Here is a 13795-nt window from a genome sequence, read left to right as displayed (position 1 = left end):
TTCAAACTCCTTGAAAGCCATGCTCAACATGTGCTAATTATTGCTTTAAATAAAAATAAAGTATTTGCATTCACTTTTTTTTCCCCAGTCTTAAAATTCTTCAGCTAAAACAGAAGTATTGGGGAACAGTTTATTTTGGGATTTTTGCTGTATTGACACCTGATTATTATTCTTACAGTCTTGTGAACTATAAGAGAGTGTCATAATAGTATCTTGTAGTTTTTAAAAATAGTTTTATCTTGGAGAGGGTGGGGATTTTTTATTTCGTGTGTCGGTTGTTTGAGCATAAGTTCAAATCATGATACTTCTATTTCTCAGGAATCTTTCTGGAAATCTGTTTTCTACAGTTACGCAGGGAACGTTTGATCATCTTGGTTCACTGAAGTCTCTGTAAGTACTTACTGCATCTAATCTTAATTTGCGTGATCCCTCATGTTCTTAACAAAAAAACATATACACTTGCTTTGTTTTGTATTTTTACTTTCAGTCCTCCTAACTGGTTTTTTTTTTTTTTTTCTTTTTATCTGAATAAGCACTTGGCAGGTGTATATATGTACAGATATTTGGGTCTTTATATAATCCCCTTCAAAAGCTGCTCACTATTGGTTACATAGTTCTGAAAGAAAAACGCTCTATAGGTATCTGGGCTTCCAAAAGTTTTATTCTGTATTTATCATTTATAGTAAATAAATAACATTTTATACCTTTAAGGTATAAAATTTTATACCTTTAAGTTATAAGAATATAACAAAGGGAACAAATACTTTAAGGAAGATCTTGAATAACAGTATAGTTTTGTTACATGTAACAGTGGGTACCTCTTCACCTCATGTTATTTTGCTCTCTCTTAAGAGAGTCATGAGTTGTAAGGAAGAAAGTAAGTGAAGAAAATTCAGTGCTGATGATTAGCTTGCATTTTTTCCTGGTAGTCATGACAATTGGCTCACTGTACCGACTTTCTCAGAAGGTTTGATTTCTGGTTTTGACACTTGAGTTAATTTCTTGTTTATAAAAGCAAATATTTCTTTTCCTCCTCCAGCTTCTTTTAATTGTTCATAAGTTGTTATTCCTGGTGTTTTAATTGTGTATGTAAAGATTACTGTCCAAGAACACCAGAGATCTGACAGGAGAACCTGGATATAATCCTTGCCATTAAAAATGTGTGTATCTGGAGAAATTCCTGTGAACAAACACTAAGTGAAGTTTCACAGGAATGTCAATTTCAGGTTTGAAGTGTTCTGCCTGTGAGGTTATGATATCCTCTAGACATTTTGAAAAAAAGAAGTTTTCCCAGATTTAAGAAACACTGTAGACATAACCGTATGTCTTGGTACATTTTTAACTGTTTCTAAACAGATAAAATTAATTAATAATGTCTTTTAATTTAGCTGACTTCAGCGGACATCTGGGGGGAGGGGTTTGGTATAACTTTTTAGTAGAAAGTAGAAAATTACAGAGAAGACTTTATGAATCAATTAAAAACCTTATGATTTTTATATAAAGCAGACTAAAATTGTGTGAATAGTGGTTCTGGAAAGAGAAATGGCGAGAAGCTGTTTCTGTTGATTTTACTGTTAAAGCATTTGATAAAATTAAGCAATGAAGTGTGTTCTGAAGTTATGATGATGCATATGCATGAACACCCTCCATGAAAGAAACTGCTAGAATTTTTTTCATGTGCTGGTATTAGATGTTCCTCATTTATGGAGAGAATTCCTTTCCTCAGGGAGTATGTTGTTTTGATCTCAGACCGTAGTTTGCAGAAGATTAGAGTATATTCTAGTGGTTAGAGGCAGTCAACTCCACTGTATTCTGGATTTTCACTGCTTATTGTCTGTGTGTCTATGACAGTGAAAGGCATTGCACAGCTGTTGATGTTAACCTTTCAGACGCTGGAGTTTTGCAGTTTGCCACTGTAAATACCTGTTTTTTGTTGCAGAGAATTTCAGACTGATTACCTTCTTTGTGATTGCAACATACTGTGGATGCATCAGTGGTTAAAAGAAAGAAATATAACTGTACGTGAGACAAAATGTGCCTATCCCAAGTCACTTCAGTCACAGACGGTAACTGGTGTTAAGCAGGAGCTTCTGACCTGTGGTAAGCACTCCTGGCAACTGATACTTGTTTTCTAAAGTGTTCCATGTTCTGTTAGTATTAGGGAATAAACTTTTTCTACTTTGTTTTGTTTTCTTAAAATTCAGCACTTGTATGACAGTGGTAATAGTGATTCCTTTTCAGAGGCTGAATTTCAGTTGTGATTCAGTGTTGCTTGCTTTTGGAAATAAGTAAATTGATGATTGTGGGTGTTAGTCTGTAGAAGCAAAGGATGAGTAGCATTCTCTAGAGATAAATTCCTTTTTTTGCTAATCTCTGTTTATCAGAGATCTTTACCTAAACTTCATGAGGAAGTGGAAACTGATAATTTCTTTCCAGAGTCTAGCTATCTGACTTTAGATGTGTGATTTATTCTAACCTCAAATTTCTGAAGTTAAAAAGATCTTGAATTACTTTCCTACATGGTGATTCTGTTCTTGATTAGACTTCTTGTGACGAAACCATTATCAACTTGCTTAACTTCTTTTTTTCAATCTGTAAAAATTAAAAACTATATGTATTTGTGATTTTTGAGTCTTAATAGTGAGAAGTGAAGAACGAAAATGCATGAATATATTTTTCCTTCAAATTTGTTTTTTACTCTTTTGGATGTGGGCTAGCAAAAGATTTTTTAAATATATTAAAGGAGTACACATTTTGAAAAAGAATATGATGATAATTTGTATTTTTCAGTATCTGATGCGTTAAGTGTTTATATAAATCTTGCAGATGCAATTTACAAGGTTATATCAGATATACTAGATACCTTTGAAAATGATGTTTTACTTCTTACTATTAATCGTGGTTTATTTCTTGAATTCAGAAGCTATTGAATTACATCAGTATATTTCTTCATCTTTGAAAATGATGTCTCTTAATGTATTCTTACTATTAATCGTGGGTTTATTTCTTGAATTCTAGAACCGCCACTTGAATTACCATCTTTCTATATGACTCCATCTCATCGCCAGGTTGTCTTTGAAGGAGATAGTTTACCCTTCCAGTGTATGGCTTCATATATTGATCAAGACATGAAAGTCTTGTGGTATCAGGATGGGAAGATAGTGGAAACTGATGAGTCCCAGGGTATTTTTGTTGAAAAAAACATGATTCATAACTGCTCACTGATTGCAAGGTGAATCCATACTGAGAAAATGTATTTCCCACTCCTTGTTCTCTGTTCTGATTTACTGACTGTTTCCATAACCAGTAAGGTCCTGTCATATCCTCACTGAGTGAACATATGTAGGCAGAAACATCTGAAGTAGGGAAGTAGTCTGTAACTTCATGTATCTCCTGCTAACTATAAATTTTGAGGAAGGAGGTCTAGAGATTTGATTGGTCAAGGCTACATGCTTAAAATAAGATTATTTAGAGCAGGTTGCCCAGGACTGTTACAGTAGGATTTTAATTTTCTTCCAGTTTTACTCAATGCAGTTCATGTAAAATATGTTTTGTGGTAGCCTACATTTGTTCTCTTAGAATATTAAAATTATGAAAATGTTGAAAACAAGGCATTTAACTGAACTACTTTTGGATTCTTTACTCTTGACTTACTCAGCATCTACAGAGTGGTTATATGACCAGTAGTTATACTAGTAAGTTAGTATTTTGATCTTTATAACAAATCATGCATTTGGGAATTTATTTTAGTTTGGCCTTTCTGAACGACTGAAAGTTTTTTGTTGAAGAGCAGTGATAACACATAAGGAATTTGGACTTCTTGTTTCTTCTTTCTGAAGTCAAGGGACTTTTTCCCATGGCTGTTCTTTTTCTTCCCTACCTTGGCAAAATTGAGAGCTTGAAGAATAGTAAATAATTCTCTATTAATTACAGTACATTGAGTTGTAGATAGCTCTGGTTTTGTAAGATCACTCATGGTTGTATGTACTTTGTTTTTTTATTGTCTTTCTGTACTTCATCTTCTGGTAAAGCTTATATAAATTTTATTGCAAGACTGAGTTTTATTTGTTTTATCTTCCCAGTGCACTGACAATCTCAAACATTCAGGCTGGCTCCACAGGAAACTGGGGTTGCCATGTACAAACCAGGCGTGGGAATAACACAAGGACAGTGGACATTGTGGTCTTAGAAAGTTCTGCACAGTACTGCCCTCCAGAGAGGGTTGTGAACAATAAAGGGGATTTCAGGTGAGTAACCTCAGGTTTTTTTCAGAAGGAAGTCCATTAAATTTCATTTCTAAGATTTTGTGCTTTAAAGGCACCTATGTGAATGTTTTCTTATGAATGGTGTGTAATAGATTAACTGTTTGAAAGTATTGTGTTGACAGAAGTGCATGAAACTATACCATGAAATTTTAAAATTTCAACCAGTTAACACATCCTTGAAAGATATGGAAAGTAAGCTATTATATTAGAAATATATAAATGGCTATTATATTAGAAATATATAAGTGAAATAATTGGAATAGAATTAAACTTTTTTAGATTACCTGTAAGTTAGAGTTGGACTACATACTGACAGGGTGATTTTCACCAGGTTATAATACTCTGCTTAAAATCTTTCTGCTCACGTACAACAGAATCACTGTATGAGAAGTACACAACATAGTTTGGGGTTTTCCCCCATTGTATTAGAATAAGTAAAATGAATGGTGCTGTTTCCTTTTAGTGATTGTTGGGACTGTAGTGGTAGCTCTGATGTTCCATTGTGTTGGGTGTTGCAGAGTATTTTATCTTTTGTCCTTATCTCTTCACCTGTTTTCCCTTTTCTGATCTTTCTGCTGCTGGTTACTCTAACAACACGTTACTTCTGGAGGTGCCAGCTGTAACAGATAGTTTCTGTATAGATTCTCTATATGTAAGGTAATTCCCTTTATAACTTCTCTGTGTTATACCTCCCTGCAATAGCTCCTACTGAGAATTAGTGTATGTAATAGCATTGTGTTCCCTACAGTGCATAGGATTTCTTAATGTTGTAAAAACTGCTTTTATCTGCTCATTTCACTTTTCTTATGATGCTTGGCTGTGTTGATCTTCTGCTTGGTCTTTTGTTTACATTTTATAATCTTTTGTTCCTTTCCCTGTGTACATTAGAGTTTTTTGAAGTCATCATTTTTGTATACAGCCAATCTAAGACCATAAATCTTTGATAATAAGGAATGAAAAGTAAGTTAAAGCATGTTGTTGGGGCACAATTTATGGGGGGAGACAAGCTTTCAAGTGCAAAAGGCCTCCTCCAGTTGCAGCTTTAGTTCCAAGTTCATCTCTATGTTCATTAGCTGGACAATTGAGAAGAAGACTGTCTGAATATTAGCAGCTATTAGTAAAGAAAGTAGTGTTAAGATCACTTGCTACACAGAGGCAATTTGGAACTACTGAAGAACTGCACTTCCACGTTGAAAGGAGTTATTTATATAACAAACTTCTGTGCATATCTTCTTTTTACGCTCTAGTGGTTTCAACTGCAGGGATAAGCATTACATTAGAAAATGAGAACTTCCTGCTTAAGGTAAAAGGTGAAGAAAGTCAAACAGATGCATGCTGTATTCATCAAAGAACACATCTATTTAAATCACTTATACATTTTTTATGATTTGTCGCAGTTTTGAAACGGGGAAAGGAACGAACCAGCGACGGGGGTTCTTGACTGGCTTTTAGCTGTTAAGGTAGCAGCCAAGAATAAGGCTAGCAGGTTAAGTTCAGGGAGTGACGCAGCCCCGAAAAGAGACACACGACAAACGGTCTGAACACCTGCACAGCCCAGGGCTGATTCAACTTTATTAATACAAAATGGGGGGTTTTATAGGGTTCGTTATGGAAAGATCTGGAACCTGGGCGGAGAAGGGGCGGAGCATGCAAATCCGCTAACAGAGATTGGGTAAAGGTACATGAATAAACATTAAGAGGTAGGGACAAGGGAGGAGATAACTGGGGGAAACATGATTGGTCCGTACCCCAGGGTACACGGACCAATGAGGGGTTGTCTCTATGCCTGACAGGCAAAAAGTCCGTTAGGGAAAATGGGGAAAATCAACCTACGAATAGGTTTTCACAGAATAAACACAGCTACCACTGTAGAGTCCTTAATCACCATGGTTGTTGCAGGTAGAGGCATTGGCAGAATTATTTTTCCAGTCCTCAAATGAGGTTTCTCCCTTCCCTTGGTCTTTCCACGCAGCGAATGCTCTTTCTTCGTTTTCCTCATCCCCAACATCTCCTCCTTTCTTGTTTTGTATAGAAGCTGAAAAAATCCGCTTGGAAATCATTTGTTTTAGAGTAGAAGAAAAATATGTGAAAGATGCAGAAAGACATACTAAAAAGATTTGTTTTAGCCAGTTAGGAAGGGAAGGTAAATGTAAACCATCAAAAATGTCAGAGGAATAGAAATTTGGAGGTACTTTGGCTGCACTGAATAAGTTTTTAAATCCAGAGATAGAAAAATAGGCATAGTGTTGAGAAGGTGAGGAAGGGTGAGAAAAGTTGAAGCAACAGTAGTTGTTAATTTCTTGGTACCCATGAATTTGGGTCAATAGAAAGTAATCTACAATCGCCCGATAATTTAAAGACATCTCTAACTTTAAGTATTTTTCAGCTAAGTCATGGAGAGTAATGCTAATTGAGTAAGTTTTCCTAGTAATTGGACCTTTCCCACATTCTAGGGTGTTGAGATTTTGTACCGAATTTACGTCTAGAGGAATTGGGATCTGGGAATCACATTGTGTGGAATTTTGTATTTTTGTAGTCAACGTGGGAGGCGGTTGTGGTGTGGAAATGAAGTTGGTAAAGTCAAAAAATGTCAACATTCCCACAGTACATGGTCCTCCCAAAGGCAAAGATGGGACTCCAGTCCAAATCCGATCCCCACAGATTAAAAATTGTTCGTCTGGAAGGTTCAAAGGTTCTCTGATGTAAGTCGTGTAATAAATGGAGGTTTCTTTGCACCACAAGGATGCATTTTTGTAGACAGAGGAAAATGGGGTGATTGAATGTCTTGGTGGGTATGCTGCTGCATCTACAGGAGATCGGTGTTCGAATATAAAACAGGTATCAGCTTTGAGTGTTCCCAGAATATTCATTTCAGCAGGTTCCGAATTTCTTTTTATGAATTTTCGGAAAAGCTGAAGGGTATGTTCTTTGACTGGTATGCCAATTAAACTTGTTTTTAAGGGATCATTAGTATTGGAAAGAGGTAAGCAGAGAAGGTTAGTGTTAAGTTTTTCGGTTAGTTTTACCCAAACATTTCCCTGTCTGGATAAGGTCCAAGGCATGGGGTTTTTTAAAGGTCGTTCACAAGTCGGAGGGATGAAGATGACAACGAGGACGAGGAGAGTGATCCATGGTGGAAGGCGTCTGGAGGAAGGAGCGCTGCAGGCTATGAAGAAGACGACGGTGGCAATGGTCCGTTGAAGATTCGAATCCTCTTCGACGGTACCCATAATGGACCTGTGTCTAGTAAAATACAAGCGTGTCCCTTTCCCCAAGTTATAAGGGGAAGGGACCCTGCCATTGATCAGTCATTAGGTTTTTATACAGCACTTTTGCTTTAGTTATGTGCTGCGATGGTGTAAGTGAAAAGTGCCTCAGTGCTGGGGATACATCATTGTCTTGTCTGTTAAGGAAGTTTAACACATACATGGCCTTTGCTAACTTCTCCTGGGGAGTAAGATCTCTTCCCCCTCTTTCTTGTTTTTTCAACATGTTTTTAAGGGATTGGTGGGCACGTTCCACTATTCCTTGTCCCGTTGGATTATGAGGGATGCCTGTGGTATGTTTGATGCCCCATTGTGATAGAAAAATTTTGGTGCCTGAGGACACATATGCAGGACCATTGTCAGTTTTAATTTGATGTGGTACTCCCATATAAGCAAAAGCCAAAGTCCAATGTTTTTTGGCATCGCGACTTTTTTCACCAGAATGTGCTGTGGCGACTAAATATTTTGAAAATGTATCAATTGATACATGAACATACTTAAGCTTGCCGAATTGTGGAATGTGGGTGATGTCAGTCTGCCAAATTTGGAGGGGCTCCAGTCCTCTGGGATTCACTCCAGTAGGCTGGAGAGGGGTAATTTTTTGGCAATCAGGGCAAGCCCTGATTATGTCTTTGGCCTGATTTTGAGAAATTTGAAATTGTTTTTGTAAAGCTCGGGTATTCTGATGAAAGAAATCGTGGGAGATGCGTGCCTGCTCCAATTTTTTAGGGACAACAGACATACCCGCCAAAAGGTCAGCACGGCGATTGCCCTCGGCCACAGGACCTGGAAGAGTGGAATGAGAGCGGACATGAGTTATAAAAAATGGAAGGTTTCTGTTGGCAATTAAATGTAAGAGCTCCTTAAATAGAAGGAAAAGTTTGGAATGATTAAGGTGCTTTAAATAAGCATTCTCTGCTCTCTGGACAATGCCCACGACGTAGGCTGAATCGGACACAATGTTTAGTTCTGTGTGATGGAAAATTTGGAAGGCTCGAACAACTGCTGATAACTCCACAATCTGGGAAGATCCCTCTACTTTGTGTATGTCTTGTTCCCATGTTCCATTAGCACACCAGACAATCACAGCGTTCCCGGTTCGTCCGGAGCCATCTGTGAAGACTGTGAGTGCTCCTGAAAGTGGTACTAGAGACTGTACAAATTTAGGTTCAATTGGAATCAGTTTTAATTTTTGGAGTAATTGTCGTCCAGGTGGATGGAACTTAACATTCCCAGTAAAATTTGCAATGGCCAATTGGAAATCTAGGGAAGTTACTAGCATTTGTTCAAGGTGTTCTGATGTCAGGGGAAGGAAGATGGTATCAGGTTCTTCTCCTGACATTTCCCAACAACGAATTCGTCCCTTATAACAGATTTTTGAAATGAGTTCTGGTAGGGTGGTAAGGGTCTTTACAAATTGATGTGGTAGGAAGATCCACTCCCACAGGATGAAGTCCTCAGGGTGTTGTTTTATTTGGCCAAGTATGCCAAATGGTTGTTTGGGGCCTAGTAAAATTACTAGGACCGGTGGCAGTCCTGGAATTTTTCTACGGCTTTGCATGTTAGAAATTTTTTGTTCTACTATTTGTAAAGCCGATATCGCTTCAGGGGTGAGATGACGGGGAGATTTCAAGTCTGGGTTTCCACTAAGGAGAGAAAACAATGGGTGGAGTTCGTCTGTCGAAATCCCCAGTTGTGGTCTAATCCAATTAATGTTCCCCAGCAATTTTTGCAGGTCATTTAAGGTAGTTATGTCACGGGTGATGGTTATTTTTTGTGGGGTGATGGACGTGTGTGTAATTTTCCATCCTAAGTAAAACCACGGCGAAACCCATTGGATTTTTTCAGTAGAGATTTGCAATTGGAAGGTTTCGAAAGCCTTAAGGATGGCATTTAAAGTTTGGTTTACATCTGATTTACTTTGGGTACAAATTAGAATGTCATCCATGTAGTGATAAATAATCGAATTAGGATTTTGGAGTCTGATTGGTGAAAGGATTTTTGAAACATACAGTTGGCATAATGTCGGGGAATTCTTCATTCCCTGTGGTAAAACCTTCCAAGCAAACCTTTGGTTGGGTTCGCCAGCATTTACTGACGGGATTGTGAATGCAAATCTTTCTACATCGTCGGGATGTAGATGGATGTGAAAAAAGCAGTCTTTTATGTCAATTACGACTAGGGGCCACTCCTCAGGTAACATAGATAAAGATGGCATGCCGGGTTGGAGTGGTCCCATAGGCTCAATAACCTCATTAATTTTCCGTAAATCATGCAAAAGTCTCCATTTCCCTGATGCTTTCTGCAAAACAAAAACAGGGGAGTTCCAGGGGCTGACAGTGGGGATAATATGGCCCAATTGTAATTGTTCTTGAACCAATTGGTGAAGAATGAGCAGCTTATTAATGGGAAGGGGCCACTGGTCTACCCAGACCGGAGTGGAAGTTTTCCACTTCAATGCGGGCAGCAGCTGCTCTCCAGTGGCCGATGTTAAAAATTTGTTTCAATTTTAGTTCCCCACTGTGCCATCAAGTCTCTCCCCCAGAGGGTCATAGGTAAAGGGAGTATTAAGGGTTTACACGAGGCCGTCCGTCCGTCGACATCTGTAAACAAAATGACTAGCTTACTCCTCTGTGGCCTTCGAGATCCCCCCACCCCAGAGACGCTGAGTAAAGTGTTTTCTACTGGCCAGGCAGTCGGCCAGTCCTGTTGGGATATGATTGTTACATCTGCTCCAGTATCTAGTAAGCCTGAAATAGATGTCTCTCCGGCTGGTGATGTAACCCTTACAGTCATGGTGGGTTGGTCAGAAGTAACTGTATGTATCCAGTTCGCTTGGACTTCTTCACATGGTGGTGAGTCCTGATGAAGCTGAGTTATAGGAAGAAGAGTAGCTACTGGTTCCTCTGCAGGTAGCTCAGAAGGAGGAAAAGGAACACGGAGGGATATAAAAACATTGTTAAAGTCACAGTCAGTTATAAGTTCAGTTTGTGCAATAATTCCTTTTTGAAGAGCTTCTTCTGTGCTTGAAACAAGATAGAGTTGATCTTTATGTAAGGTGTCTGTAGGTGTAACTGGAATGGTAATCTCTTCCACATTGAGAATGAGTGGTGATTGACAGGGGTAAAGGAGGATTCTTGAAGTGGGGTTTAGTTGAGTGGTGGGATGGTCAGATCGGGACTGGATTGTGTCCTGGTGAATGTGGTCTGGCAGTGGCACTGATGGTGAGGAGAGGTATTTTGTGTCTGAGTGCCCCCCATGGCGCTCCTCTGGGAGTTTCCCTGACTGTTGGTGTCAAAATTCTTACGTGTGGTAGGAGGAGTGGCGAAAGTAACCTTCCTCTTGTATTGCAGATTTGGGGATTTTGGTGGTAGAGGTTCATTGTTAATGTCAGTGAGGGAACGGCACTGGGAAGTCCAGTGCTTGCCTTTGCCACACCGTTGGCAATTAAATTTCGGCTGTTGCCAACTAGGTTTAGGATTTTGTGGACATTTTCCTTGCAGGTGACCAGACTGACCGCATTGAAAACATCTTCCTTGGGCAGCACACATCATGAGTCTAATTTTTTCTTGTGGGGAACCCACATTTCTACGCGCCTCTATCATTTCTAATAATGTTGGGTTTTTTAGAGGTTTAAGAAGTTTTTTGCATTCGTCATTAGCCCTTTCCACTACAAGGGACTTAAAGAGTACTTCCTGTGACTGCTCATCTGCGATTTGTCGTGAGATAGCTTCTTTTAGTCGGGTGGCAAAGTCTAAAAAAGGTTCTTTGACCCCTTGGAAAATCAATGCGTATGATGGTGTGGAGGTGGTTGTCTGTGCCACTTTTTTAATAGCCTTAAAGGCTAATTCACCTGTTTTATGGAGTAGGCTTTGGTGGGTAGTAGCCTGAATGTCATTAGTGGTATATTTACCTTCTCCATATAAACAGTCTATAGCTTGATCAGGTGCCATATTCCGTATATCTCCCCCCCCTTTGACATATTTCTTTATTAAGGCTTTCCATTCTGCCTCAAAAGCAGAATATTGGATAATTGGTAGCCATGCTTTGGCTACAAGTCTAATGTCATTAGGAGTCAGGGTAAATCCTTGAAAAAAGGAATCAAAAAGGCCAATAGTATAAGGTGAGTTAATGCCATAGTCAGTTATTGCCTTTTTTATGTCTTTTAAAACTGGATATGTAAAAGGTCGCCATTCAGGAGGTCGCCCTTCCACTTTATGGACTGGGAAGGTAGATAGCATCTCTAGATCTCCAGCTAGAGCAGCCTGGTCATAAAAAGTTTTCCAGGCGCGTTCATGTGCCTCTACAATCTGGTGAGTTATATCTATCCATGGGCCTGGTGTTACTTGGGTTTGAATAGGTGTGGTAGCAGTAAAAATGTGAGGTCTCTCCGTATCCTCAGTGGATGTGTCTGTTTCAGATACTGAGGTGTGAATGTGTTCCTTGTGATTAACTGCAGGATGTGAAGGTATGGATGTTTGAGTGGTAGATGTTGCGGTGGAGACCTTTTTAAAACTAAGCAGTTTGGTGGGTGTAAATGGTTTCCTTGTGGCTTGTTTAATAATTGTAGTCAGAGGTGGTGGTGTGTTATTAGTGTGGTCCTCTTCTTCTAAATTTGTGATGTCCTCGAGGGATGATGTTTGTGTCTGAGATGTTGTGTAAGCTTTAGCTGTTGGTTGATGGAGTGATGTAGTGGTTGAAGTGGAAAGGGAATAGTGAGATTTGAGGGACTGTAAGGAAAGCTGCCTAAAAGCTGCAGGTGGTACCAGGTCCTGCTCCTCGGCCGTTGGAGCAGGGCTGTGCAGCACCGGCTGAGGCAGTGACTGATAGAGGGCTATAGGTGTTTTGTCAGTGTGATGTACCGGTAAGGATGGGTAGGTCTCCGACCGAGGTGCATGGGCGGCGCCATGACACCGGATGTGTAGGGGGTCTGGGTCGGCAGGTCGGCTCTGGAGTGACCCGGAAGGGGCGTGGTCTGTACCATGCATGAAGGAGGGGGAGTGGTTAGTGTGATGTCGTGGTGGGTGGACCTTAGGGATGACATCATGTGGTGGGAGGTGTAAGCAGGTGGATCCACCCCCACACCCCCATTAAAGTCTCCACCCCTAGGTCCTCCCCCTGTGGGTGTGTGAGAAGGTGGTGTTTCCCGACGCAGGGTAAATCGCCGCGAGGCATGCAGTGAAAAGACTCCCCACCGCCATGTTGTCTCCCTGGACCCGGGGTGACATTGTCCTCCATTTTGTGGGGTGGTGAAGGTGACTCAGCCAACAGAGCACAGTCGCCGCCATCCTGAGACTGACAAATAGCTGCTTTCAGGGAGGAGTTAGTCGGAGCAGCTTTTTCTTTCGCTTGTAGCAGCATTAAAATCAGCCTCCAGGCTATCAATCCCTTGCCAGCTAATTTGTCCCCTTTCTTTTCCCCTTTCCACATAGCCGATCCAATTTTGTCCCACTGCTCTAGAGAGATTTCTTCAGGGACACAGGTTTGGTGGGTATGAAGCCAGGTAGCCAAGGCTTTTAAGGAGGCTTTATCGTATTTGTGGCCATGCAGTTCCACAATGGCACGAATTCTTTTGTAAAGCGGCCGTTCTGGCTTGCGGAGTGTCGCGCCCATAATTTAAAGGTGGTAGGAGCCGAATCGAAGAAAGTGGGGGGATTGGACGTGGGGACGGGAGGTAGGGACTACCCCGGACGCTCACCTCTCCCGACGAACGCCTGCGCCGACCGGTGAGGGGGGACGCGGTGCCCAGTCTCGCCCGGGGGAAACTGCCGGAGCTGCAGGGTCTCTTATACACCCCTACAGTTGTCGCCCAGGTGAAGCCGTTCAGATCCTCTTGAAGCAGAGAAGCTAAAAGCCAGCCCCACGGACGGGCTCCATTTGTCACAGTTTTGAAACGGGGAAAAGGAACGAACCAGCGACGGGGGTTCTTGACTGGCTTTTAGCTGTTAAGGTAGCAGCCAAGAATAAGGCTAGCAGGTTAAGTTCAGGGAGTGACGCAGCCCCGAAAAGAGACACACGACAAACGGTCTGAACACCTGCACAGCCCAGGGCTGATTCAACTTTATTAATACAAAATGGGGGTTTTATAGGGTTCGTTATGGAAAGATCTGGAACCTGGGCGGAGAAGGGCGGAGCATGCAAATCGCTAACAGAGATTGGGTAAAGGTACATGAATAAACATTAAGAGGTAGGGACAAGGGAGGAGATAACTGGGGGAAACATGATTGGACCGTACCCCAGGGTACACGGACCAATGAGGGGTTG

At 40.6% G+C, this 13795-nt stretch overlaps 1 protein-coding gene across 1 annotated transcript in view; it reads left to right on the top strand.

Moving 5' to 3' along the window:
* Window positions 1-13795, top strand: part of ADGRA3 (adhesion G protein-coupled receptor A3) — a 60068-nt gene that overhangs the window by 20501 nt on the left and 25772 nt on the right. Inside the window, exons 5-8 of the mRNA XM_050338764.1 lie at window positions 319-390; window positions 1940-2100; window positions 3019-3232; window positions 4083-4247. Coding sequence (XP_050194721.1) covers window positions 319-390; window positions 1940-2100; window positions 3019-3232; window positions 4083-4247 — 612 coding nt within the window. The remainder of the gene's footprint in view (window positions 1-318; window positions 391-1939; window positions 2101-3018; window positions 3233-4082; window positions 4248-13795) is intronic.

The sequence above is a fragment of the Myiozetetes cayanensis genome, unplaced genomic scaffold, assembly GCF_022539395.1.
Source record: "Myiozetetes cayanensis isolate MyiCay16 unplaced genomic scaffold, myiCay2020 scf7, whole genome shotgun sequence".
Lineage (NCBI taxonomy): Eukaryota > Metazoa > Chordata > Aves > Passeriformes > Tyrannidae > Myiozetetes > Myiozetetes cayanensis.
This window is presented reverse-complemented; position numbering and strand designations above follow the sequence as displayed.